This window comes from Taeniopygia guttata, chromosome 5 (genome assembly GCF_048771995.1).
Source record: "Taeniopygia guttata chromosome 5, bTaeGut7.mat, whole genome shotgun sequence".
Lineage (NCBI taxonomy): Eukaryota > Metazoa > Chordata > Aves > Passeriformes > Estrildidae > Taeniopygia > Taeniopygia guttata.
This window is the reverse complement of record NC_133030.1, coordinates 358,770-385,901: the sequence shown is the minus strand read 5'-3', so window position 1 is coordinate 385,901 and position 27,132 is coordinate 358,770. Positions and strand designations below refer to the sequence as shown.

At 39.4% G+C, this 27,132-nt stretch overlaps 1 protein-coding gene across 8 annotated transcripts in view; it reads left to right on the top strand.

Annotated features, from left to right (window-relative positions):
• The first annotated feature begins 728 nt into the window (after window positions 1–728).
• The window catches only part of GAS2 (growth arrest specific 2), a 78,806-nt gene continuing 52,402 nt past the window's right edge, over window positions 729–27,132 (top strand). For 4 of the 8 annotated variants that reach the window (XM_072929389.1, XM_072929390.1, XM_032748527.3 and 1 more), the window contains exons 1-3: window positions 780–919; window positions 9,311–9,468; window positions 17,435–17,559. In XM_072929389.1, coding sequence (XP_072785490.1) covers window positions 9,327–9,468; window positions 17,435–17,559 — 267 coding nt within the window. In that variant the 5' untranslated portion in view covers window positions 780–919; window positions 9,311–9,326. Of the gene's footprint in view, window positions 920–1,117; window positions 1,331–9,310; window positions 9,474–17,434; window positions 17,560–27,132 lie in introns of those variants that run through there. The other 4 variants (XM_072929388.1, XM_032748528.3, XM_030273307.4 and 1 more) reach the window with 4 other exon arrangements.

Sequence of the window (27,132 nt, the reverse complement as noted above, 5' to 3'; positions counted from 1 at the left end):
CCTGCCCGATCCCCCAGCTGAGGTGGGAGCCCTGCCTGTCCCCCGGCTGAGGTGGGAGCCCTGCCTGTCCCCCAGCCCAGCTGGGAGCCCTGCCTGTCCCCCGGCTGAGGTGGGAGCCCTGCCTGTCCCCCCGGCTGAGGTGGGAGCCCTGCCTGTCCCCCAGCCCAGGTGGGAGCCCTGTCTGTGGGAGCCCTGCCTGTCCCCCAGCCCAGGTGGGAGCCCTGCCTGTCCCCCAGCCCAGGTGGGAGCCCTGCCTGTCCCCCAGCCCAGGTGGGAGCCCTGCCTGTGGGAGCCCTGCCCGATCCCCCAGCCGAGGTGGGAGCCCTGCCTGGCCCCCAGCCCAGGTGGGAGCCCTGCCTGGCCCCCAGCCCAGGTGGGAGCCCAGGTGGGAGCCCTGCCCGATCCTCCAGCTGAGGTGAGAGCCCTGCCTGTGGGAGCCCTGCCCGATCCCCCAGCCGAGGTGGGAGCCCTGCCTTCCTGCCCGCCCCAGCCAGAGCGGGAGCCCTGCCTGCCTGTTTCCCCCGGCCAAGGTGGGAGCCCTGCCTGCTCCCCCTCCCTCCCCGCCAAGGTGGAAGCCCTGCCTGTTTCCCCCGGCCAAGGTGGGAGCCCTGCCTGCTCCCCCTCCCTCCCCGCCAAGGTGGGAGCCCTGCCTGTTTCCCCCCACCAAGGTGGGAGCCCTGCCCGCTCCCCAGCCCTGCCCGCTCCCCAGCCCTGCCTGCCCCGCGGCGGGGCTCGCTGTCAGCCTTGTGGCGCAGCTCGCCACGCGGGCTCCTTTAAATTGAGGGCGTTTCGTGTGTCTCGGCGGCTGCTCTCGAGTTTAAAGAGAAAGGGGCCGGAGCGAACGGGAAGGTGATCTTTGCCCGGCGGTGGGAGTAGGTGCTTTTGTTCCCTTCCTTGCTCAGCCCGGGAGGCCGCGGCGGTACGTCGGGGCAGCGCGGGGCTCGGTGGGCGGCGGGCACCGCGCCTCAGGGCGGGGGTGGCTGCGCCTGTGTCCGCTCCGGGGCACTTGCGGGGCTTTGGGTGGCTTTTTGTCCTCCCGCTCTCCGCCCGTGGGAGTGTGAAAGCATGGCGGAGGCGGAATGCGAGTGTGCGTGGGTGCGTGGCGGCGGTCCACGCGTGGTTCTCCCGGGGCTCACCGCGCTGAGGATGCGGGTTGCTGGCGGGCCGCCCCGGGCATCCCGCGGAGGGCCGGGGGCTGCGGGGCTTCGCCTGGTCCTGGCCCCGAGGGGCAGACCTGGGAGCAGCGCTTCCAGCACTCATGGCAAAGCCATTAGCTCAGCCTGGCTGCGGAGGGGCCCCGAGGAGGACGAACGCAGCGGACGCCGTGGCGGTGAGAGCGGGGCGGGCGAGAAGGGATGGGGGGTGGCTTTTACTCCCTATGCACTTACCCCTGGCCCCAACCTCTGGTTTATCTTTTGGCTTCTCTAGGCAGCCCTGGGGTGCTGGTGGTGCAGGAGGAGCAGGGCGGATTTGTGTGTCCGCATGCGGGGCTGCGGCAGCAGCAGCCGCGGGAGGCGGCCGAGCCCCGCTCGGCGCCGGGCGCTCCCCGCTCGCCCCTCCGGTGGCACAGAACCGGACCCTTCTGTGCCAAAGCCGCCCTGCTTAGCTCTGGGTTCGCTCTTCGGTTCTAGGTGCACGCAGTGAAGGCTGCTGTCCGTGTCTGGGGCTGCTGTGTGCATCCCGGTGCAGCGGTGGCACCTGAGCCCGCTGTCCCTAGGGGAGTACAGCTCCCGGGACACCCGGGCGATGCACCGCGGGCTCCCCAGTGCAGGGTTAACATACTTCTGGCATTACTTTGCAATGAAAAATGAACGAATCATTATTGGTTTTCCATGTACATTATGTATTTTTTAAAATTTATTTATTTATGGTTTTGTTTCGTTGCAAAGTAGATGCTGTGCCAAGTGTAGCAGTTTTATGACGGTTTCGTGACGTGGATTGTGACTTAATAGGAAGTTTCTAAATAGGACATTTTTAAATTCATACTGTATGGTGCCATAGGCCATCTATCAGGATTATACTGCCCTTGTTGGATCCACGGTCATACTTACCAAAGGTGATGAAGCGCTGAAGAGTCAATACTATCCTCAAGTTCTAGGTGCCACTTACTTTCTCCTGCTGACTTATTTGGTCACTTTATTTATTTTACCTACAGTCTTATTTAAATTGGCACACTTACTATCCACAGTACCTCTTCAACTCCACTTTACACCTCTCAGTTAAACTTAATACTAATTTCAGGACAGGATTTAGAAATGGAACAGCAGAATTAAAAGCAAAGCTGGTGATTGGAAGTCAGCTTGTAGTACTGCCTGCATAGTGTCCTTACAGTAAGAAACACTTCTACTCCTTGTGAGATATGATGTGTCAGTTTAAATATGTATTTTATTTTCTAACTGGTGGAGGTTGAAACTTCTTTTGTACTAATTTTTAATGACTATTTTGCTTAGACAATCAGAAAAACATATAGTAATAGCCAGGCAAAGAGGAATCAACTTCAAAGGTTTTGGACAGTGTTAGGAATAAGGCTCAGTTTCCAGAAGTCATAATTTTATGTGCAAGTAGATATTGAATGCTGCTAAAGTTTTGCTTTAGGAACATTCAATTTGTTGGTATGAGAAAGACTTTCTGCTTTCCTTTTGGTAAGGGAGACATTATCAAGGCAATAAAATTGTTTCTACTAGGCATAGTCCTGAAAATGTCTAGGTTTCCAATGATTAGAACAGATTTTTAAACACAGTTAACTTTGTTTTGGTCTGGCCTCAGACCAAGGGCCTTACAGGTATAAAGTATTGGTAAGCTGTTGTGCCAGGTTCTCCATCCTCCCCTCAAAGTACTGCACACATTCATAATGTATATTCATAATGTAAAGGACAAAGGCTTCTTGTGATTAAAACTTACTCTATCAGTGTAGATCACATTTTGATGCAAGCCATGAAAAATTCTAATTGATTAATGAGTTTCAGATGGTGGTTCCCCTTCAGTGCCCCTCCCCCTGCTCCTAATGTACAGTATGTTCCAAGTTAATCTTGGAAAACTCAGAAACCTTGGGCTTGAATTGGTTGTGGTATAGTTTATAAGGATAATAAAATATCTAGAAAAATTAAATTTCCTTACAAAGTTATGCTGCTGCATTTGTCAGCTTATGTTTTATCTGCTTGTTTATTGTAGTGATCAAAGTTAAGATTACATGTAAGGTACCTGTATGATAATGCAGACAAGAATGACCTGTTGTTTCTTATAGAAGGGAAAGCTCTGCAAATAGCTCTGGAAGAGGAAATATGCAAGGTAGTGGCATAATTACTTTAAAAATGATTGTTTTGTTTTCATGTATGTGAAAGGGCAAAAGGAGAGTGATTACTCTTCTGTAGTAAATTGAAAAATGAAGGTGGTAAAGACTAAGTAACATCTAACAGTGAGTGGCAAGTCTCTGGGTTTTTTCTTACTGCTTCTTTTAGTCCATTTTTAGCATTTCAAGAAAGGGAGCTTTCACAGTTTCATTTGGGAAAGTCATTCCACTGTCTAGCAGATCTCACCATGGGGAACAGTTTCCTGACATTAAAAAATGAAAAGTTTTTAGTTGTTTTTGTGGCTCTCAAAGGAAAGCATTCATATATCTTTTCCCCCCCTCTTTCTGCATATATGTGTGCATATACACATATGTATATATATATATATATATGGCGAAACAAGAGCAACCTTTAGTCTGTGAACTGATGTTATACTCTCCAATACTGAAAAATATTTCAACACTGAGACAGGAAAACCAAAGTAAGTTTTAAAATGTGAATGTATTTATCCTTGGTTCTGCCATGTCTGTAAAATGGCACTTGATGATGTGAAGGTGGTGATTGCAATATGGGTCCCAAATTGTGTGCAGCTTCATTTCTACTTGCACAATTATGCATTTTGTTCTGCAGCTTAATCTGTTTATGAACACTGAATCTTATGCCTTTTTTGCCCTCAACTTGCTGTTGCAGTTAGTGGATGATGCACGCAGTCCACTTAAACTCTAGTAAAATTTCAAAAGTTCTGTTCTTTTCCATCTGCTTGAGGTCATTAGAACTAGCAGGGAGATCCAGCAGAGACCCTTGCCAGATACACTCGAGCTCTGTTCTGGCTTTTGATCCTCTGTCTCCTCTCCTTCCAGGCTGGCTGCTTTCCAGTAGCATTACCTTCTCTCTAAGACAGCAGGAGATTGTCTGTATTTATAGCTGATACCCCTCTGTCAAAGCCAATGTACCGTCTAGTGCTCAAGTTCCAGTTCCTTCAGAGAAAAACTTGCTGGTCTTGTCTAAGTTGCTGTCTGTTTCCTCCATCACTGACAGTAAAGCAGTTGCACAGTTGTGTGTATGATGTTTAGTTTCTTCTACAACTGGTGGCTAATATGCTTCCTCAGTCATATTATAACAGATCTCATTGCACAAGCTTAAAGCCTGAATATTTAATCCTGATAAGATTTATGAAAAATAGTCCCTGTCAGCTGTGCAAAGGGCACATCATGTAGGACCTTTGCATCAGAGGGGATTTCATTGGTCACTGGAGGGACTTCTGCATTTGCTTTATGATGGTTTTCTTTCCCCTCCATAGACCCTTTTAACTTGTTTTCATTCTTTTCTAACTGAACACGAAGAAAAATGCTTGTTTCACTGGATACTTAACTTCTATGCTAATTCTTAAGTCATAAAGAGCAAGTGACTCAGCAAGACTTCTTCATTGCTGACCTAGAAGGATTGTATGTGGGAGCAAGCTGAAAGAAAAGGTTCAAACCACTTTCTGTTTGAGAATTAATGTAATTTGGAACAAGGTTGAAGTGACAATGAAACTCATGTGGTACAGAGAGCACTGCATAGCCAGCAGCTACTCAGTATAAGCTGTTATGCATGTATGCATGTAACTGGGTGGGTAATTTGGAGTAAAAACGTGTTGGTTTATATGATTATCTAGCAGGGTGGAGCATATATATTTTCTTTGTATGTATATCTATGCATACATGCAAGCTTTTATATATACTTTTTTTCCCCTCCCTTTTTATACTTGGTTGAAGAAAGTTATCACAATTTTACAGGTAAGGAGGGTGGTTGGAATAGGAAAGGGAATTGAATCTGGGAATCTTCAACTGTGAGTGCTTCATTGTGCACCAGTTTTACTTTCTAGGTTGAACAGTCTTTGCCTTCTGTGTGTTTTGAGTACAGTGTATCATTCTTGATTCCTTTTTTCCTACCTGTTAACCCCAACAAAAGCCAGTAGAAACACAGAAGATCACTTGTTTGATTCTCATTGCTTTCACCTGATGCTCACTGATAACAATCATCAGACAGTGTAAGGTTATGCTGCTGGCAAAATACAAGCAATGAACTGCAATAAACAGATAACTAAATGCACTACTGTAAAGCACAATAAGAACTTCACTGTTCAGTAGGAGCAAGCAGAGAGAAATAGGAGCCTTTAGTGTGTTGAATCTGATACACATTTCTGGGGGTACTGTAAACCATCCCACACAGAATTCTTCATCTGGACAATAAGGCTAAGAATTTGAGATGCCATCCTCTTATTGAGAGAGGCTGAAAAAAGGATTGTGCCACATAAATATGAACTGTAACAAAATAGGATGAAAAGTAGTCAAAGGCTGTTCCTCATCTACATTCTGAATAGTAAGGGGAAGCAATTGCTTTAAAGCATTTAGAGGTAAGTTTTGAAAATGCTTCTGCATATCACATCAGCCTCAACAGTTTACAGAGAAGTGTAACATTCTATAAAATATTTGACATGTTTGTGTTGGCTGGTTTTAAACAGCTGTATATATGGTAATTTGATGTTTTTGTTAGAAAAGAGTGAGATTAGGAAACCCAATATTTTTTGGCTACTTCGTTCATCTTTTGTCTGCCAAAAGGAAAGGATGAAATAGTTGTTGGGGCTAGAGACTCGCCTGAGCCGTTGGGATGTATCCTTGAGAGCTGCTGTCTACCTCTGATGCAAGTTAGTCCATTCCCCTGACCAGATTCCTCACTGATATATTGTCAACAAACTTTTCTTCAGTTTGCTAGAAAATAAATATATTAAGACATTTAAGGAAGAGATTTGAAGGTATCTGAGTGATGAAACAAGGACTTGGTGTTCACCACAGGAAGAATCTTCAAATAGATCTTGAAGGAGCTCAGTACTCTTTTGTTGTCACCTTCCCATAACTATCACATTTTGGCTTTTTTGTGGATCTCAGCTGCTGTGTGATGAAGTTCTAATATCTATCTGCTAGTGATGAAGTTCATCTGATGAAGTAGATGAACTTTTTATTGAAACGTGGATGCTTCAGTACTGAAGTATTGTGAAGGGTTAAGTTGAATTTAATAAGTTTGGTAGCGATGAGAGTTTGCATGAAGGATTATTCAGAGCTTGAAAGTTTCTGATGCTTACAGTTTGATAACTGACCTCCAGTATAACTTGTAGAGTTTGTGACAGGAGATCCTGTGCTCCTTGAAATCTGAGTTTTAATTCTTTAAGAATTAATTTTACAAATCCAAGGTAGGAATTTTGTGGATTTTACTGAAGTGTAGGGCAGTTTCTCAGAAAAGTAGTGGAAAATGAAAAATTTTGGGGTTTTTTTTGAAATTAAAGAAAATTTACACAGAGGTAAGGTTGGCTTGTATGTGGTTTATCTGTAATTCTTCAGGCTCTTCATCAGTATTAACTGTCTCATTCCTCAGTCCTCACTTTGCGTGCCCACTGCATACATTATTGTATGTGCATATGTTATTTTAATAATGTGCATACATTATTTGAATTCAGGGGTATTATTTCAAGCAGACCTACTCCCAGTGTGGAGATGCATTAATAATTTTCACCTTCTAGAGACTTTTTTCACCTGGTTTGTATCTTTCCAGTTTCTCATTCTGAGGATGTGTCTTAAGAAAACTACCTTAAACTCAGAATATCCTTCTTGTCCCTCTTTTTTCTTCTTACTACCAGAGTTACTAAGAGACTGAAGCACCCTTGCATCCCCCAAAATCTTTGTTCTCTCTCTTTTCATCCCTGAATGAGTCAAAAGTTTCTTGGGACTTTACAGGCCTGATTGCTGAGTTAGGTCAGTATGAAATATATTTAAAGACAATGCTGTATTTTAGAGACAAACTGAAATAACATCCCTGTTTTCCCAATTCTCTATTTTGCATTTCCATTTAGGTTGGAAGGCACCACCAAGTGTCATCCAGTCTAACTCCCTCCACAAAGCATGTATGAAATGTGAAATTATTCCTAGTGAAGAGGTGCAGGGTCTAACTGCTCCTTTAGTGAAATAGTTCTGCTTTTTCTGTTGTATTTTTCCAATTTGTATGTAAAGAAAAACAAATTGCAGGAATAAGAATGTTTTTTGGTTTTTTGTTGTTTTTTTTTTTTTTTTTAAATTTTTTTGCATGTTACCACTGTCATTGCAGAGGTCATTCAGAGGTAATTCAAGAGAAAAACTTACGTAACTTCTGGCTCTCAGTGTAGCAGTGGAGGTTATAGACCCCAGAAAGTGGTCAGAATTATTTGAAGGCTCTTTCTGGAAAGCAAGTATGTGATAGATACTTGATCTTTGCCATATAATCTTTGACAGCAACTGGTGTCAGTTGTCTGTCTTGCCTCTGCTCCTATCCAAAATGAAGCAGGATTTGAAAGAGTAATTTATGTGGTTCTGTAACTTAGAGAAACCTTAAATAGACTGTCATTGAAATTCCTTAGCTGTTGGTAGCTTCTAGTCTGAATCAGTCTATTTTTAAAGTGACAGTCCAGATTGATTTTTGCAGAGCTAGCAGTCCAAGTTTTCTCCCTCCCCTCCCTTGCAGCCTGCCCTAAATGAACAGGTATGATTTGAATTTAATTAACCAGGAAGCCATAAATCCAAGCTGACATTTTTACAAAGTCAGTTTCACAACAGAGCTGTGACTAAGTTAAGCACTTAAGTCTGCTTTAAAATCCTTTGCCTTCAAAGAAACTTTGATACATAAGGATTTTTTTTTGTTAGAAAAATGTAAAATCTACTCATAATTCAGAAATATGTGTTTATACAAGAGAATAAATCTTTTTTTATGTATGTTTTTGCTTCTCCCCAATGGAAAATTATTTGTATAATTTCAGTAAGAGGTATATTTGCAGTGAATGCTGTGTCTATCTCAAGGGCAAGCTAAACTTCAGGACTTGGGGTGAGGTACTGTCAAAAAGAGCTTATGCAGATCTTTTTGCAAACATGGAGTTTAGTTACATGGAGTAGGGTAAAAAATGCCAGAGTATTTTAATATGAGTATTAAGATATCCCAAATACCATTACATACATTTGGATACGTCACAGCACAATTTTATAAAAAGGCTATTTATTTATTTATTTATTACATTTAGTAAATATTGTCTTTTTTGACAGTGGTTCTAGCAGCAGTGGCTCCTGAGACTGACAGCACTTAGTGCAGCATGTGGTAAAGATTAGTTTTCTCACCTGAAAAGTTTCAGTAAGTCATCACTGAAGCAGAGGAGAATTTGGGAAGTGGCCAAATTTGGGAAGTGTGACTGACCAACACTAGCTGTTCTGCTGCTTTCTGAAGAAATAGTGCTACTGAGTCAATATATTCGGTGTAGTTTTTACTTTAATAATTTTGAAGCAGTAGAATAGACTGTATCCATTTGTTACAGCACTTGTTAATTGTAAATAAGTTTGCTGTAGGAGTGTAATTTGGTTGTTGCCATGATTTTCCTGGGCATGATCCAAAATCTCTGAAGCTCTCCAATGAATCTGAATGGGTACTGGGTCAGGCACCATAGTGACTTGTTAGCTTTGTGCAAAATGTTTCTTTTAATTTGATTTTAATAATTCCTTGCAGAACATTTTGTTGTATTGGCAACATGTAGCTTGGTGAGTACAAATGAAGTTAACATTTATCTGTATGATTTAATCACATACAAAAAAAATCCAATAACAAAACAAAGTTTCGGTCACTGGTGTGTGCAACCATGTGTTAGATCCATCTCTGCTTGTCTGATATCTGATTTCTTAGACACACAGTTACTGTTGTCATTATTGAATCGCAAAATGGTTCACATTGGAAGGGACCTTAAAGACACCTCATTCCAGCCCTTTCCCCTACCATGGCAGAGACACCTTCCACTGTACCAGGGTGCTCAAAGACCTGTCCAGCCTGGCCTTGAACACTCCCAGAGGTGGGGATTCTTTTCTGGCTGGGATTATTTTCTACAGTTCTAAAAACAGAGCACGGGAGACTTTAATTGGTATAATGAAGAACTTATTTTCTGTTTTTCCTTCTCTTTTCCCACAATGAAACAGGGGGACAAGCTGAGCGATGTGCACTGCCCTGAGCCCGAAGGCACGTGGGCCTGGCCTCTCCGACATGCACCAGTACAGTCAGTGGCTCGCCAGCCGACACGAGGCCAACTTGCTGCCCATGAAAGAGGATTTGGCCCTCTGGCTCACAAACCTACTGGGTAAGGTACAGCAAGATGGAATGCAGGTGCTGGGCAGTGTGAGAACTCCTTACACTGTTAGCTGGGAATTCAGATTTCTTTGGGTTTCAAAAATAAAGTTATGATTATGTAGCTACCATCATATACCACAGATATTAGCAAGGTCAGAAAAGCTAATGTGTAATTTGCCTCCATTGTGTTGCTGTGAGTAGCATAACTGAACATTTTACATTCGGTGTTTAGTTTTCTTTCAAATTTCCTTGTAATTTTTTTTTTTTGCATGTATTTTTTGTACCTATACCACTAAAATGAGTAATACTAATTGCTGCCTTCACCTGTGTCTTCCATTTTTATTGATAGGCCTCCTAAAGAGTATGGTGTAGTGACTGTCTTGAATAGAAGGAAGCATTTAATAGTTCTTCTCTGACCAAGTGCTCTAGTAATTGATAATTGCTGCCCAAGGCTTGTGGTAGCCTGAGCATTGAGGGGTTTGTCCTAGTGTAGCTGGGATCTGGAGATTTACTGGTGTACATCTTGGTGAGTGAAGACACAGTTTGCTGTTGTCAGAAGAGGATGCAAATCAGAATTGAGGAAAAAAATTAGGTACATATAAAAAAGAGCAAATGAGATATTTCCTGGCAGGAAGGAAAGGGAAAGTAGTTTGAGATGTGCAAATTATTAAAGAAGGTGGAATTTAGAAACTATGAGCCAGGAAATAGTATGTAGTTTGCAAAGAACTCTCGGGGGAAAATGTATTTTATGTGATCTCTGTAAATACAGAGGATACTTCCAAAGTAATAGATGACTTAGACAATACCTGATCCTAAGGGAGAGACATGCCAGTAATTCCTCTCATTAAATAAAGAGAAGATAAATATGTCAGAAGCTATGTTTACATGAAACTTTCGTTGATGGGATTTTGGAAGAAAATTTGTTGTGCATGGTTTTGGAGGATTTATTTAATTTTTAAAAAAATTTTCTGAAAATCTCTTCTGGTGAGACATGTGCAGTGTTAAACCATTTCAGTGATATCATACAGCAACAGTATATCCAGTGTGTTTCATCAGCACATTCTATATTGCTCTATTTCCTCTTTTTTAAGAGAAAGAAAAGGAAATATCACTTAAGACAGATGTGGTCAATAAAGACAATGTCAATAGAACACAATATTTTGCAGGTAGACTATACCTATTCTTGAGTTATGAATCCACAACTGCAAAAATGGAAGGTGTTTTAAATGACTTCTTTGTATGGTTCTTCCATTTAAATTAATGTGTTTTGAATACAAAATTCAGAACTTTTCATTCCAATTATCACAAGACAGCAATCCAACTGACTGTTTTTTGAATTGGAAGCAGCACATTCCATTAAAGATTCAATATATTGTTTAAATGTTTTGAACAATGAAGTTTTAGTGATCCACTCTAAAACAAATAGAAGCTTGCTTGCAGGTTGTAACAGAGTTCTCCCAGTGATAAGTTTAGGAATGAGGTCACTCTTTGAGCAGGAAAGTAGCAACCAGCAGGAGGTTCTGAAATGCCAGCTGTAATTAAATATCTGATTTTTCATATGGACACCAAGTTCTGCTCTGCAGAACTAAATGGGCACAACCTTCTTTTAATTAAGCAGCGTATACAGTTCATTTGCTTAATTCATTCCCCCATACCTTCTTGCACCAAGCTCTCTTTTTCTCAGAGTTTATGCTGATGAATTGAAATTATAGTGTTTTGTTAGAGTGTTTTGAATTCCTATGTAGACATTGTTATTCAAATTAATAATTCAATTAAGTTAAAATTCACATTCAAAATAAATGAAGTGTGAATTAAAACAATTATTATTCATAAGAGTATATTAACTCAGAATTCAAATTTTGTTTAATTACTGCATAATTTGGATAAACTTTTAATAGAGAAGGTAAGTGTGAGCATGCTGCTGTACAGTAAAATAGAAATGAATATACAGCATGCATTTTTCAGCATCCAAAAGGATAGAAGAATATGGAAGGCTTTTTTTGTTTGTTTTGGGTTTTTTCCTGTCTTCATGGAAGAAATAATGTATTTTGAATTAATGGGCAGTAGATCTTTACATGCATGGATGTGCAAGTAACATGGAGCAGATAATACTCTATGTATCCACATCCTAACTTGCTCTGTATCTTGTCTTGTGTGGCTTCATTGTAAGTGGCCTTATTGCACCTTGCATGCAATAAGATTTCTCGATGTTCCTTCTTAAAGGAAACTAATATGCATTTCATTTAACTTTTGCCATTTTGTTTCATTTATATTTTTGTTATTCTTCTGTACTAGGACTCAACATGGACACATAATCTTTTCAAAGAAATATACATTTTAAAAAATTAGTATTTTAGGCAAATACAGGGGGGAAACTCTGAGGTAGTTTGATCAAGTGATGGTCTTTTAGGGGATTTTTGTGGTGGGACAGTTATGTCCTATAGTGTTACTGGAAGTTGGAATGGTGATGGTTTTGCAGCAGCATTGCCTGATGTGGGTACAAAATCAAACTGGAAAACATTATCAGGATATTGCACTTTATAATATGAATAAACTGTTTTGATACCAGACAGAAAGTAGGCATAGCTAGAATTTGACCTTATCCAATTGATAAATTAGAAAAGTGAGATACATAGTGCGGCTGGGAAATAACATTGGAAGAATTTGTAATTCTGAGACTATGCATATTTAATTTAACAGGGACATTGTTGTGGGGGTTTTTGTTTAGTAATCACTAGTACTTTTGTGTGCACATTGCTAATTATTTTTTGGAACCATGTCAGAGAGACTCAGAGCTTCTGAGAGGACAGTTTGTCTTTACAGCTCCATTGCTGAATAGATTTTAGCTGTCTATACTCTGAGGGATAGAAAAAGGACATTGCAGATGAAATCCATGTGTCAGATAGGATTAACTCATATGTTATTGTACATTAGAAGATTTTCAAAGTGGGACATGTGAGTGTTGTGGTTTGTGTGCTGGAAAGGAAGGTTGTAGCCATAGATGTGTCTCCTGTCCTTGCTTCTTTCTGTTGAGCTTTGGTGCCTCAGCCCAGAGTGGCAGTGACAAAGCTAAGGAGATGTGTTAATCTAGCTAGTTAATCTAGTAAATTAATCTAGCTGACTTGCAAGTCATGATGATCTCTGAGCCTTGTTTCTACTAGGTGTAGAGCTAACGAAGCATTTGGGAATGCTTTCACTTCTGACAAACTCCAAATTTGGTAGACCGTGTATATACTTTAGTAGAATGTTCTTGTGGATACTGAAAAGTTCTATTCCACCCTGAGCAAGCTGCATGTGGGAATTAACACACTTGGGCCACAGAACTCTTCTAGTAGAGGCAAAATGGCAATTTGAAAGATTTGCTTGTCTGCTTTACTCTCTTGTATTGTCTTGTTTTCTTTTGTGTGTCTGCAGAAGCTGAATGGCTGACTTGAGGAGGAGTGAGCCTCCTCACCAGTCTGTATGTAGGACAGGTAGAGAGATGTCACCTCTTTGGCAGTTGTGCAGACCTCTAATCTTTTTCCCCATTTACAAGCTGCAGAATATTGTCAATGTAGGTGAACCTGGTGGGAAGAAATGATGTCTGATTCCAGTTCAGAAGGCTGAATGATTTATTATAACTATACTTTATATTACAATACATTAATGTTATTATACTTTATATTAGAATACATTAATATACTATTTAAAGGAGATACTAAAACTACATCCTCATTTTTCTAACTGCTGTATTTAACTCACTCACAACTGGTGACCCTCTCTGAGAGCCCAGCCCCAGGTGGGTTGCATTGGCCATCAGGCTCAAACAGTCCTCACCTGAATCCAATCAAACAATCACCCCAAGTAATCAATTCCCCAAACACATTCCACATGGGAAAAACAAGGAGCAGAAATAGAGGTTGTTTTCTCTTTCTTTCCTCTGTGCTCCTCTATGAAAAAATCCTGAGAGAGAGAAGAATGTGCCTGCCACACAGAGGGTTATATTTTCTTTTTATTCTATCCAGCTTCATTTAGCACATGGGACTGACTACACCTCAGGCATATGTTGGGTTCCAGGGTTTCAGTCTGGAGGCCTCTTAACAGAAGAGGGCTTAAGAACCTCAAAGCTGATGGGCCAGGTAATGCAAGATGCTGATAAATTGGACATGTAAGCATTGAATATTGTTTGATGCATGTAAAAGTTGCTTGGGTGAAAAAGTGAAGGAGGCTTGGAGGAAAGAAACAGGTGAGGATGTTAGGAGAAGCATCAAGTTTGAAGACAAGGCTAGGTATTTAAAAGGTTGAAGGAGGTGTACAGTTTGAAGTTGGAGAATGGTGAGTCTTCTGCAAGAAAACTGTCTTTCTTTGATTCTGAATTAAATCTGTGTCAGCTTAGTGTTCTTGCTCACCTTGTTGCCCAAGAGCATTTTGTAACAGAACGGATATTTTCAGGATCATTTGTTCAGATTGATCCAGTGGGAAATACAGGTTTTAATTGTCTGAGTACCAAGATATTCACAGTACTGATACCTCCAGTAATTCTACTGACACTGATATAGTTTCTTATTAAGTTGAGTTGCTTTATAATTTTCTTTATTATCAGCATGGCTTTGGATTTTTTATATGTCTCATTTCAAGTAAGCAATAATGTCTCAAAGATTTCAAAATTATTTCTCCTACTGTCAACTCTTGTAGGGAACAGAGTAGTCTTGTCAGAAAAAACAGTTTTGTATATGCATAGTCATTGGCCTTGGTTTTCTTTGTTTTTATTACATTTTGTTTTCTTGCATTTATATGCTATGTGAATGGAGAGGATCAGGAGCAATTGTTTCATTAGTGCCTCAGTATTGTAGATGTTTCAGGGATGCACTTCAGTGAAATATTTCTACTTGCAAACTAGTAGTTTTGTGTTACTATACGAAATATACAATTAAAATAGTCCATCAGCAAGTTGTGAGGCTGGAGTCAGTCTCACACTGTACTTACTAGACTAAGTGTAGGAATTGACTAGATTTGGGTACCTGGGTCTGTAAGTCCATCTCCTCTTCTGAAGGCTCTGGATGTCTGAGACCTGTAAGGAAAACTTTATCTTCAACCTCTTGGGCACACACCCAAGGCATAAAATCTCTTCCATAATTTTTTCATGGACCTCCAATCTGATTTTATTAGGTCCCCCAGGACTGGGTGACCTTAGGGATAGTTGCTCACAGTTTGCAAGTGGTAGGTGTTCCGGTGCAGCTGTTTAACTTTTTAAGAGGAATCTGGTGGTTGTGGTAGGAGAGAGGGTAGGCAGCACTTGAGAGGTTTCAGAAAGCCTTCATATTCCTGGATTTTCTTCTTATACTTCCAGTGTTGGTTTTTTATTATACTTAATGTTATTACCATTCTATAAAAACATTGCAACTGCTTTCTTGTAATTATAGGGGGAGTTGCACATTTTTAATGGAGTTTGATGTTTTTTCCATACAAATACATGGACCAATTTTTTTCCTCAGGTTATGAACATTACTCTTACTTGAATCAATACATTTCTACTGTTAAATATGTCAGCGTGTCTGTTTTAGCAAAGAAATGCCACCTTATGAAGCCATAAAATACAGTGAACTGAAAGCTGACACCTAATATACTTTTCATTGGAGACAGATGTTCAATGCAAAACTCATTCTTTCAGATTTCATAAAGGCAAATAGGACTCAAATAATCCAGTTTAGTGTACAATATGCAGTGACCAAACTGCTAATGCAATTCAGCACTTAAAGGAATATAAATATATTGTTAAATAGCAGAAGAAGACAACCAAATTTTTTAATGTCTTTGTAAAAAGAGAATATCCATAGATAAGTTTTAAGGCTTTTATAACATTCTGTTATTATTAAATGATACATCTATAAATCATAGGACAGAAGAGATATGTAGAATATGGGGGGTTTTTTTTATCTTTGTGAAAATATTATGTGTTGCAAATCAAAAAGTTTTAGTCTGTTAAAGATACTTGAAATAAATTTTTTGAAGAGGAGTGTATTATAAGATGTAATACTCAAGCAGTTCCTGAAGCAGAGTTATTTTTAAAACTTAGCTTTCTAGTGACTTTAGATCATTTCATAAAAATGCTGATGGGGCAAATAGGAAAATATGTAGGCTAGAATGGTGGCAAAGTATTTTGAGATGCTGAGCTGTTCTGCTTTTTTATGTCTGGGCTATTATAGTTTCATTCCTGGCTTCATTTAATCTGGAGATATGGCAAAAATATTATCAATTAGGCATAAGCTAACTCTGCATGTCTGCAGTGCTATTACTGCTCTTTTGCCTGGAGAAGTCATTTATGCATACAGGAGCTATAAAGTGGGCTACATGGCAAATAGAATTAAGTGGGAATAAAAAAAGGAAAATCTTCATGTTAAAAAGATATTTCTGAAGGAAAATATGTTAGGAAAAAAAAATTAGCTTCAGTGAAAAACAGAAGTGTGCTGTATCTGAGGATGGTTTGCTGCAATAATCTTTATTGTTTTTCTCTTAACTTACCAAACTGAAAAGACTCACATTTTGGGTTTTGCCCAAAAGATACTTTAGTATCTCAAAGCTTTCAGACAAGGGCCTAGAGAAATCAGCTTTCCTTTAGCATTTTTAAATCATACTGCTTTATAGTGCTGCTATCTTCAGTATTGTGACATGGAGTATCAGGTTACAATGCATCAGCAAGATGTTCAGTACTAATGTATATATATTTTAATGTTATTTTTTCCCCCCTCTATTCTTAGTAAAAAAGATATGGGAAAGCTTTACTTTTCCTATTTTGTTTGACAAAAAACCGCAGTGAACCTTACTTTTCCTATTTTGTTTGATAAAAAATTGCAGTGAACCTGTTCTAAACTGATGAATATTTTCAGTTTCCAGACATCTCATGGAAGCAGGAGTGGATGTGGATGGGATGAGGAACCAGTCTCACTTCAGTTTTTAAATAGTCTTCTTTTTTCTTTTTTGGCACATTAGATTATTTTTGCTAATGCATGCTGTGTAACAGCCTATGAAAAATTAGTTCGTAGTATTATTTCCTAAATGGTATATTTAAATACTGGAGAGGAAAAAATGCTGTCATAGCTGGAAGAGCAAGAATTATTCCTTGATATTCTCTTGATGTGAGTGGAAGTTAAAGGGGCTGAAAAACACAGTGGCTTGTCAACATAGTGTCCAAAGTAAAGGGAAATTTTTTGGTAGAAGTGTGAAAAACACATCATCCCCTCTTCCAGGGGGATGTAATTACCCTGTTATGTAAGGTTGTCTGTTATGGAAGGCCTGCTGTAGAAGAGAGGACAGTTCCTGCCAGCTGAAGTACTGTCATATAGCATGTTATAAGAATTTATATAATTGAAAAGCAGTGTATTTCAGTTTTCTTCTTTTAGTGAAAGTTTTGATCCATGTGGCAAGTAGGTGTATGACATGAAATTTTACTCTCCATTATTTTGTTATGTACCTATCTTTACTTCTGAAAAAGAATATTCATAGGAGCATTGCAGTCACTATCTTGTCTACTTCCTGCAGGATCAAGATTTAAGAGTCAACTAAAAATACTCTCCTTTTTGACATGTTTTTCTACTTCTGTTACAAAATCAACTCTTACCAATTCATGCTATAACTACACATACACACTGATGTAAACTATTTCCTGCTGTACTCTCCCTTTTAAAACATTATGTTAAAAGCACTGGGTCTTCATAGGTAAAGTGAAATACACGGGGCTGGATATGCTAGAACTATTTTTCCAATATCACATGCTTTCCCAAAGAAAGAATGGGGTTTTTTTTTCATAATTTGCTGTATATCTACCAGTAAAGTAGTATTGAGTTTATTCATAAACGATTCAAAGTAATGCAAGTTTTTAAGTTAAAGCTTTTTTCTTCCTTTTTTTTTTTTTTTTTTTTTTTATTTGTCTTTTTACACAAATACATTCTGTACCATTGCATGATTTCTGCCATGTTAACTTTCTGTTTGATGTTCAGGTAGAGAAATAACCGCAGAAACCTTTATGGAGAAATTGGATAACGGCGCCTTGCTTTGCCGGTTAGCTGAGACCCTACAGGAGAAATTTAAAGAAAACAGCTTTGATGCAAACAAGCCTGGCAAAGTAAGTGTTGCTCAACACTCTAGCATTTAATATTAGTATCTGATGTATTCAATCATTTTGTTACTGAGGGGTTTTTTTTTTAACAGTTAAGAGATTTTATATGTGGAGATTCTGCAAATGGATGGGGAAGCGATTGCTCTGTGTAGAAAAATTATGAAATTGATGGAAATAGTGCTTATTTGGTATTTATTTAAGTATCTATGCAAAGCAGTTACTCAAAAAGTACTTGTAATATGTGGAGAAGAAGAATAAACCAGATCTAGCAGTGGGATGTGGTAGGCAATAGTGAAAATATGATCCTTCTATTTATTTTCAAGGGGCATATTAAGTAGCTGTGGGAAGGTATCTTCTCCTCTAAGAGCAACTCTAGGGAGACCAATAATAAAACTCTATAGTTAGATTGGTGCCTTGAGTTTAAAGATCCTTTTGGTGTACTGGGAGGGGTTTCAGTAAAGAGTTGAAGGAATTTTATGGAAAATGTAAAACTTACAGGATACTTAGGAGTTTTGGAAGGATCACTTGTTTGAACACAGCCTTGTTTTAATTTAAGCTATTCTCATGGGAGAGTCTTACTGGGAAACATTTGAGAGTGCAGCAAGTTCATTTCTTGGAGAAGTAGAATTAAATGGTTGACACATTAACACATTCAATGTGAAACTGTTCTTATTTTTCTGGTTGCATTCAGGTACATCTTCCTTGAAAGCTAAAACAGGAAAATAAAGAACAGATAAAAAAGAGGCCAAGAACAGAAATCACATAATGCATTTTCTGTTCTTGATATTTCATAACTTGCCTGTAGCAAAAATTAGGGCATAGCATAAATTTTATCAGCTGGTCTGAGAACTGAGAGTCTTGTGTCAGTTGCACCTGTGTAAGTTGTTTTTCTTGGTTCCACGTTCATAATTGTTGTTATAGAAAAAATTGTCTGTCATATTTCCTAGTTCAAATCATAATCACTTCTTTAGTAGAAGTCATGGGTAACTTTGGAGTTCCTCTTCATAATATGATCTGCCTTGTCTTCACCTAAGTGTCATGGAGTTTTCAAGTGAGAAAACACATAGGGCAGCCTTTTTGCGTGAGCCTAGGAACTAGCTAGGCAGAAAGAAGAGGTACTTGTACTGTTTTTTGTGTTCTAAGTTCCATTAGAAGGCAATTAGGCATTTGCAGTCCCATATGTGGTCATTATTTAGATTTGTTGGTCTTTATTTATCAGGCTGGTACAATTGACAATGCATTTAAAGGGGGAAAAAAAAAATCTACCTCACTGCTATTTCCTCAATGTATGTTATTTCATACTTAGTAAGAATTCAAAGAAATGGCAGAATAATAGATTTGTATCATTTTATACCATTAGGGAGCTATTAATCATTTCAAATTTTAATTCCCTGTATAGCACTCTTGGGCAATAGGACTAGTCTTCATAGTGAGAAATCTGACTTTCTGGTGCCAAGACCATTTATGAGGAGATAATGCTGTATGAAATTTAGCATGGAAAGAATTCCACAATCCTCCCCTGAATCATTTTTATGCATTTTATTAATAATATATGTGGAATTTTGAAGCCATTTGACCCTTGCTCTGCACAGGATAACAGAAAGATATTCTTTCACCACGGTGTTCTGATGACTTCACTGGTAGCTGGGAGAAGCCACTGATTTCTACTGAGTTCAGCCTCTGTCAAAAGAGATAACGAACTTTTTTATCTGTATATGTAACTTCACATTTTTTTAGCTAGAAGCAGCTGATATAAAATGAGCCAGAAGGATCAGTTTGCTTGCTGCACCAGCTTGTGTCTCAGTGAGGATGCATGATAAGGGTATGGTTAATGGAGGCAGTGTGTGTAATCTTAACTAAACCTTCCACAAGCTTGAAGATCTGGTCTGTTTTATAAGCAAAGTTTTACCTTCTATGTGAACTTGTTCTTATGGAAAAGCTTCATAATAGTTTGGGCTTAGTTTTGTCTTAAAGAAAGATTATATATCCTGCTCTGATTGATATGTACTACTGATCATGAATTCATTGTGCAGCTCTTTGGGGCTGTCTGGCCAGTTTAGCAACAATAGCAACAGATTTAAGAAGGCATTAAAAGTTAGTATTACATGCACTGACTCGTTAGTTTTTTGTTTTGTGCCATAATTCCCTAAATTCATACTGCAATACTGTACAAAATATCAGAGATTAAATCCTATTGCTTCTGGTTTAATAGCTTGTGCAATAAGTTTCAAGTCAATGTCCGTTTTGCAGTTAGTTTGTTAACTAAACTATATAATTCCCATTCTTGTTAGTGAGCATTGACCTTCCTCCAGATTTCAGGAATTCCCTAGGCCAGCATCAGTTATTTTGAATGTGGCATAAATTAGGAAAACAGAGGTCAAAAAAGTTCCCAAAATATTGTGTTTTCCAAATCTGGAAGGAAGATTGTCATGTTGATATCAACACTTCCTTTTTTTGTCATGTGGAAACACTTGTGGGTACTGGGGACATTTTTCAAAATACAAAGGGAACTAGTGGTTATGTAACTTTGGGACTCAGTGCTTTAAGAGACTGAAAAGGAGATTAAATGGGTTGTGATCAAGTAGTAGTCTTCTTTCCTTAAGAGTCAGAGGCAGGCAAAAAGGCATAACTTTTTATGCATGAAGGAAACAATGGAGTTGCTTTTATGAGTGACTGGATAGGTTAGGATGCTTGAGTGTGGGAAGAGGGGTGTGTGATGGAATTTGCAAAATCAGGAATGGTGTGGTAAATAGTCAGTTTCTATACAAAAGCTGTGGGACATTGAAGGAAGCTGGTGGAAGTCAAACAAGAAAAAGGGGGACCTTGTTTACATCCAAGTTGGAAAATTATTGTCAAGGAGTGTTTAAATTGAATACATTTAAAAGTAAATACTGAATAAGGTATTGGTGAGAGATCTTTTGGAAGGCTGAATGCACAGAAACCCCACCCAGAGGAGGAAGTCCCTATAGCTGAAAAGTATTAGAACTTGAGAAAGCATTAGGGTCACTCAGAGGTTCTGTATGTTATTGTTTCTTGGGATGAATACCCTGCTGGTTGTGCTGGTGAACAAAGGGAATTCTCTCACAAGAGTCAAGCATCAAAGATATTATTTTGAATTATATTTGGATTTTTTTTTTCCGTATAAAGCCTTTTTAGGACTGAATCCCTGCATCTAAAAATACCACCTGGGCCACACTCCGCTTTGATTTTTTTTTTTTCAGGCGAGTGATGTGGAATCTAGAGTACAGGAGTTTGGCAGCCTCTGGTGCCATATAGGCAGTCTCTGCACATTGCTATTGTGAGCCTAATGCCATAATAAGCACCTTTGGATATCATAATAGGTACTCTGTGTCTTCCATGGCTCTCACTACTTTGCTGCTTGATTGGTTAATACTCAGTAATAAGATATTGAAAGCATTTCAGTTTCTAAATAGGAAGCATTTAAAAATTTTTCATTTCAGAAGATGTTAGGTCCCAGGATTCTTTTGCAAATCCCAGAAGACAGTGTTCTTCATTGTTAAGCAGCTGAACCACACTTCAAAACCTGATAATTCTGAAAGCATTGATGTTGTATCTGATCCTTTGCTACAAGCAGACAAAATTTTTGAGTCTTAGATGAAAATGGATTTTTTAAACAGGGAGGGCAGTGTGACAATACAATGTATTTTCTAAGAAATATTTTTTTCCTCTTTCTGGAGATTTTTAGAGTCATAAATCTAATAATGTATGTTTATGAAATGACAAGCAGATGACTGATGTCAATCTTAATAAATGCTCAAGATTTGTGTAGTAGCAAGTTGTTGAAACTACCTGTGCTGGTGCTAATGGAGTATAGTCTTGAAACTACAGACTTACTCTTATAGCAGCAGGTATTCCATAAAAGTAATTAATGTTGCTCTATGCCATTTTGTAATTTTCTCCCATTGACTTGTGTTTCTTCTTCACAGTCTCCTGTCAGTATTTGACTGACAGATAGTTAATTTGAGAATTTCACAGCTGTACAAATAAATCCAGAGCATCAAGACATGTGCAGTATGCACAGAGTCTACATTGGATTTGGTTTGGCTTAGTTTAGTAAGACTGGTAATAAAGAATTTTAAATAAACATATATAAATTGTGTTAATTGTTGTTACCATTTTTGTTGACAGGGCACAGTAATGCCTGTCATCCTTGAAACTGCCACCATCCTCGAAACTGCTGATATATTTACAAACACTCCACTTAAAACTGTGTCTTCATGAAGCAGGTTGAAAGTGAATTATCTTTGAGAGTCATGTTATGCATTTTAAGAGCTACAATTAAAAGCATCTGTACCAATTATTCAGAATTAGACCTGGAATCTGGATCTTGCTCTTAGACCTCAGATGGCCAAGCTGAAAGTCTGATCTAATGAACATGGTGGTTTTATTTATACTGTAGGCTTCAGTTTCTCCAGATTCTCTGTGTCCTGTAGATGAGATGAATGTGAGGTGTTCTGTAACCTTGGTGCCTTGAACCTGTGTGCCCAGCGTGAGGAGAGTGATGTCAGGGTCACAGCACCTCTGTGAGTTACCAATCTGACTCTGCAGTTGAGAATTTCATCAATGGGGCTGCATGAATTGTTAGGCTATGAGCAGATCCTTTAGGGTCTGCAGCAGCAATTTGCTTTTCTGCACACTTGTACTTTCTGGATTTATTTTGCAATGAAAGCTGATGGAGACAATTCTAATCATATGCATGTTAGATACGGCTCTCAGTTACTTGGGAGGATTAAAACACTACAGCATTGTCTTTTTGTGTCTTAATCTTTCTAGTGGCAGACTGATGTGGATGTGAGAGGAAAAGAATCATCTTGCAAAATGATTCACAAGTGCTAGAAGGGATAATTTCCACAGGACTGTAAAGGTGGCTGTTAGAGACCTCTTTGTGTGTTTCTCAGCTTGCTCATTCAGCTGGGTTGCTACCAGGTTTCTTGCAGATATTTTAGGATTTGTCTGCAATAGGCCACATGCACAAACCTTCTACACCTCAGCAAATACTCCTACAGCTAAAGTTTATGCTTGCAGGAGGATGGCATGGTACAACAGAGTGGAGTTGCCCATCAGACTATGAAAGCACATTTCTGAAAAATTCCAGGATATGATGTGTTTGTCTGCTTGGCATGTTCCAGGTGAATTCATGGATTAACTACTTGAAAAGGTCTGAAATGCACTTCAGGCCATGCACTGTGTTGGAAGCAGAGCTATAAAATCCCGGAGGCAGCACCAAGACATCATGTGCCTCTGGATTCTTCTTCTCACTGATGCTTCTTGTCCTTGGGAAGGCATGCTTTGTTCCCTTGTTTGCCTGAAGAACAGTGTATGTGAACTGGCCTTGCTCTTTACAGTGATTCTCCCGCATAGCTTGCTCTCTGCTCCTGTTTAACATTGCAGAAATTACAAGAATTTGCATCACAAGCTAATTGTCAGAGAAAAAGCAGGGTAGATTTAAGTATTTAACTACTTGGTAGCTCCAGCTTTGGAAAAATATAATGATTCTAACTTCAAATCAGGCCATGAGGACCAAGTTTTGGTTTCTAATAACATAATTTAATGAGAGAACACCACGTTTTTTCCCAGAGATTTTTAATTAACATTGACTTTGTATGGCATGCTAATACTTACACACTTCATAAAATTTATGTTAAACCTGGACGTTTTCACATTATTTTTGCCATTACTTCAATACATGTATTAAAGATAGGGATGACATATTTTCTGAGAGAGATTTAGAAACAGCCATTTTTAGATTAGCTGGATTTTGCCTCTTAGATGAAATGCATTGTAATGTTCCTATCACTTATTTTGTTAAGTATTTAAAGCAAACTGCAGACATCTTTGTAACAGGTCTTTCTATTTGGCTTTTTATTTAGACTACTAGGAATAGTCTGGAACAGAAATGTAACAGAGACTTGCATGGAAATTGCCGTATAACTTTAGAAAACAACATAATTTAGACCAATTGTCTCTAGTTTACTGTGCAATTCTTAGGTCTAAGTTAGTGGTAGCAGTTCTTTGGGAATAATGAATAAGGAAGAACTACAGAATTTGATGCAATTCCCAATAGTGACTCCTGATAAGCCAGAATTTCTCAAGTAATGGAAATGGTGAACATAAGTAATGACTGCAATGCAGAAGGAGAAAACAAAGTCCCTTTGAGGCACAGACATCAATTTATAATGATCATAATTATTTTTAGTTTGTTTACTTCAGTAAATATTCAATTATGTAAATCAGCCCCAAATGCTTCAAGTACACAGTAAAGCTTTGCTCTTAACTTGAGGCTGATTTAGAAATTTTGTTGTATAGATAAACACTCCACCATGTTTTTCAAATCATGGAAGTTTTTAAGTTCTACACTTGTTTAGAATTCCCTGGGCTTTAGCAGTTTCCTTGCGGTTTTTAATTGGAGATCTTACAGAAATTCAGGTTCTTTATCATAAAGAAAAAGATGCAATTTTTTCTCAAAAATTAAAATCCAGGCCTTTGGAGCATCAGATTTACCTGCTGAGAGGTACATGCTAAATTCTTCCTGAATGTTTTCAGCATCTGCATAAAAATTTCATCTTTGTTTAACATCTGAAAAATTCAAAAAGCAAACAGATAAAGCATCTCAAAAAATTCTGTATTTCTTTAGACTATCTAGATATTTCAGAGTCTTCCTTGACATTTGTCTCATGGGAGGTAATGCACCATTTGGAACTGATTTTACAGAAAAGGGCTGGGAAACCCTCACCTTGTCTTGCACTTCAGAAGGTCACAAAATGTGAGCTTGATCACTGGGAGAAAAACAGATGGAAGAGGAAGCATAATGGTAATACAGCTTTATATCAAGGAATTTGAATAGATTCTTACATTTGTTATTTAAACTGACATTGAAAGGCTATTCACTATAATTCCACAGATCAAAGTAATATGTTATTTGACCACACTGTCAGTGAAATTATGGAAACATTTTTCAGTAAGAAATTTTAGAACCTGTAATGTGTTTTGGTGAATTTCAACCATTTAGTTAGAATTTTTTTGAAGCATTTTCCTTAGCTTGGGTTCTTCTGGAATAATTAAGGGGTAAAGTGATTTTGAAATTGCTATTACTAAAATTAGTTGCTTTTGCCAAAATTTAGTGGGTTTTATGTTTTATTTTGAGAGAATCATGTCCCCTTTAGGAATGTGATAATTTGATAATAGATTAGATGCTTTTAAAAATATGTCCCTTGAAAATCCACCCAGATTTCACCATTTATATCTCATGGAAATACTTTCACATCTCATGGAATATTTGGGGCTTATTGGGATGTTCATTCACAAGTCGTGCTGTGTGACAATGCCACGAAACAAATTCAGTTCTCCTGTTAATTGCAATCCTCCAATTTTTTTCTCATTGAATTGTAATAGAAATGAGGGAAATTCAGAAACTAGGGTTCTTTTGTCTTCTTCAACTAACTCTTTGACAATTCAGCTCTGAGTTCTGACATTGTGATGGGGAAAAGCTCAGGGTCATCTTCCAAGGATAAGGTGTAATTGCCCTCTGAAAGAGCAACTGTGAGAATTGCTGCATTCTGTTCTCATCAAATGTTATTGAAGAAGCCTGTTATGAAATGCCAGTTTAAAAAATCCCCATCTAAATGTTAGTTCTGAAACCTAGAGATCTGAGGAAAAAACACAGACCATTTATTGAATGTGAATGAGCTACTGAATCCCTGTTTTCATGGATGCTGAAGGGAGGTCTTTGCCATGGCTTACCCTAGTGTCTCTCTCTCGTTGTCTCTGTTTATAAAATCTTTAATGCACTTAAAAAAAAATTGAAGTCTCTCTCTTGAATGCTATCTAATTTTAGTCAGTGTATTAATGCTATTATAGCATTAGAAAAAAAACAAACCACCATTGATTTTTGCATTTGGCCTGCTGGCAGTTTCAGAGAGGAGCAGTAATGCCTTTTAATTTTTAGTGTATACATGCCTGGAGTTTGCAAATTACTTCTTCAAGATTTTGAAAGACTGTTGATAGAAGTGAACTTGTCAGTAGGCATAGATATGTTACAGACATAGATGTGTAGAAGTTTTAAAAGACAATGTCTCGACCTCCCCAAGTCCTTGGACTGTAGTGACCTAATCCCACCCTGAATTACACAGATAGAGTGGGAAGGAGCAGCATTGACATCTCGTCAGGTGAGCTCTGTTGTGAGCCTCCGTGAGTTGTGCTCACAGATCCACAGTGGCTGTGGATCTCTGTGTGCCATCCTGGGCTAGCCAGCCTCTGAGAGATGGCCTTTGGGTTGTGACATTGGGACTTGGTCTTCATGTGCCTCTGAGAGATGGCCTTTGGGTTCTGACATTGGGACTTGGTCTTAGTGTGCCTCTGAGAGATGGCCTTTGGGTTGTGACACTGGGACTTGGTCTCCATGTGCCTCTGAGAGATGGCCTTTGGGTTCTGACACTGGGACTTGGTCTCAGTGTGCCTCTGAGAGATGGCCTTTGGGTTGTGACATTGGGACTTGGCCTCAGTGTGCCTCTGAGAGATGGCCTTTGGGTTGTGACACTGGGACTTGGTCTCCATGTGCCTCTGAGAGATGGCCTTTGGGTTGTGACATTGGGACTTGGCCTCAGTGTGCCTCTGAGAGATGGCCTTTGGGTTCTGACATTGGGACTTGGTCTCCATGTGCCTCTGAGAGATGGCCTTTGGGTTCTGACATTGGGACTTGGTCTCCATGTGCCTCTGAGAGATGGCCTTTGGGTTCTGACATTGGGACTTGGTCTCAGTGTGCCTCTGAGAGATGGCCTTTGGGTTCTGACATTGGGACTTGGTCTCAGTGTGCCTCAGAGAGATGGCCTTTGGGTTCTGACATTGGGACTTGGTCTTCATGTGCCTCTGAGAGATGGCCTTTGGGTTCTGACATTGGGACTTGGTCTCAATGTGCTCTGAGAGATGGCCTTTGGGTTGTGACACTGGGACTTGGTATCAATGTGCTCTGAGAGATGGCCTTTGGGTTGTGACACTGGGACTTGGTCTTCATGTGCCTCTGAGAGATGGCCTTTGGGTTCTGACATTGGGACTTGGTCTCAGTGTGCCTCTGAGAGATGGCCTTTGGGTTGTGACACTGGGATTTGGTCTCCATGTGCCTCTGAGAGATGGCCTTTGGGTTCTGACACTGGGACTTGGTCTCAGTGTGCTCTGAGAGATGGCCTTTGGGTTGTGACATTGGGACTTGGTCTCAGTGTGCTCTGAGAGATGGCCTTTGGGTTCTGACATTGGGACTTGGTCTCAGTGTGCTCTGAGAGATGGCCTTTGGGTTCTGACATTGGGACTTGGTCTCAGTGTGCTCTGAGAGATGGCCTTTGGGTTGTGACACTGGGACTTGGTCTTAGTGTGCTCTGAGAGATGGCCTTTGGGTTGTGACACTGGGACTTGGCCCCAATGTGCTGAAATGCACATATCCTGAGACTACATTTAAATTACTTATTAGTCAAATGATGAAATGTGCTATAGCTGGTGAATGAAGCGTCTGCCTTGCTGCTTTCTGACGTTATTTACTTCTGGTTATTTACTTCAGTGCATTGTCTG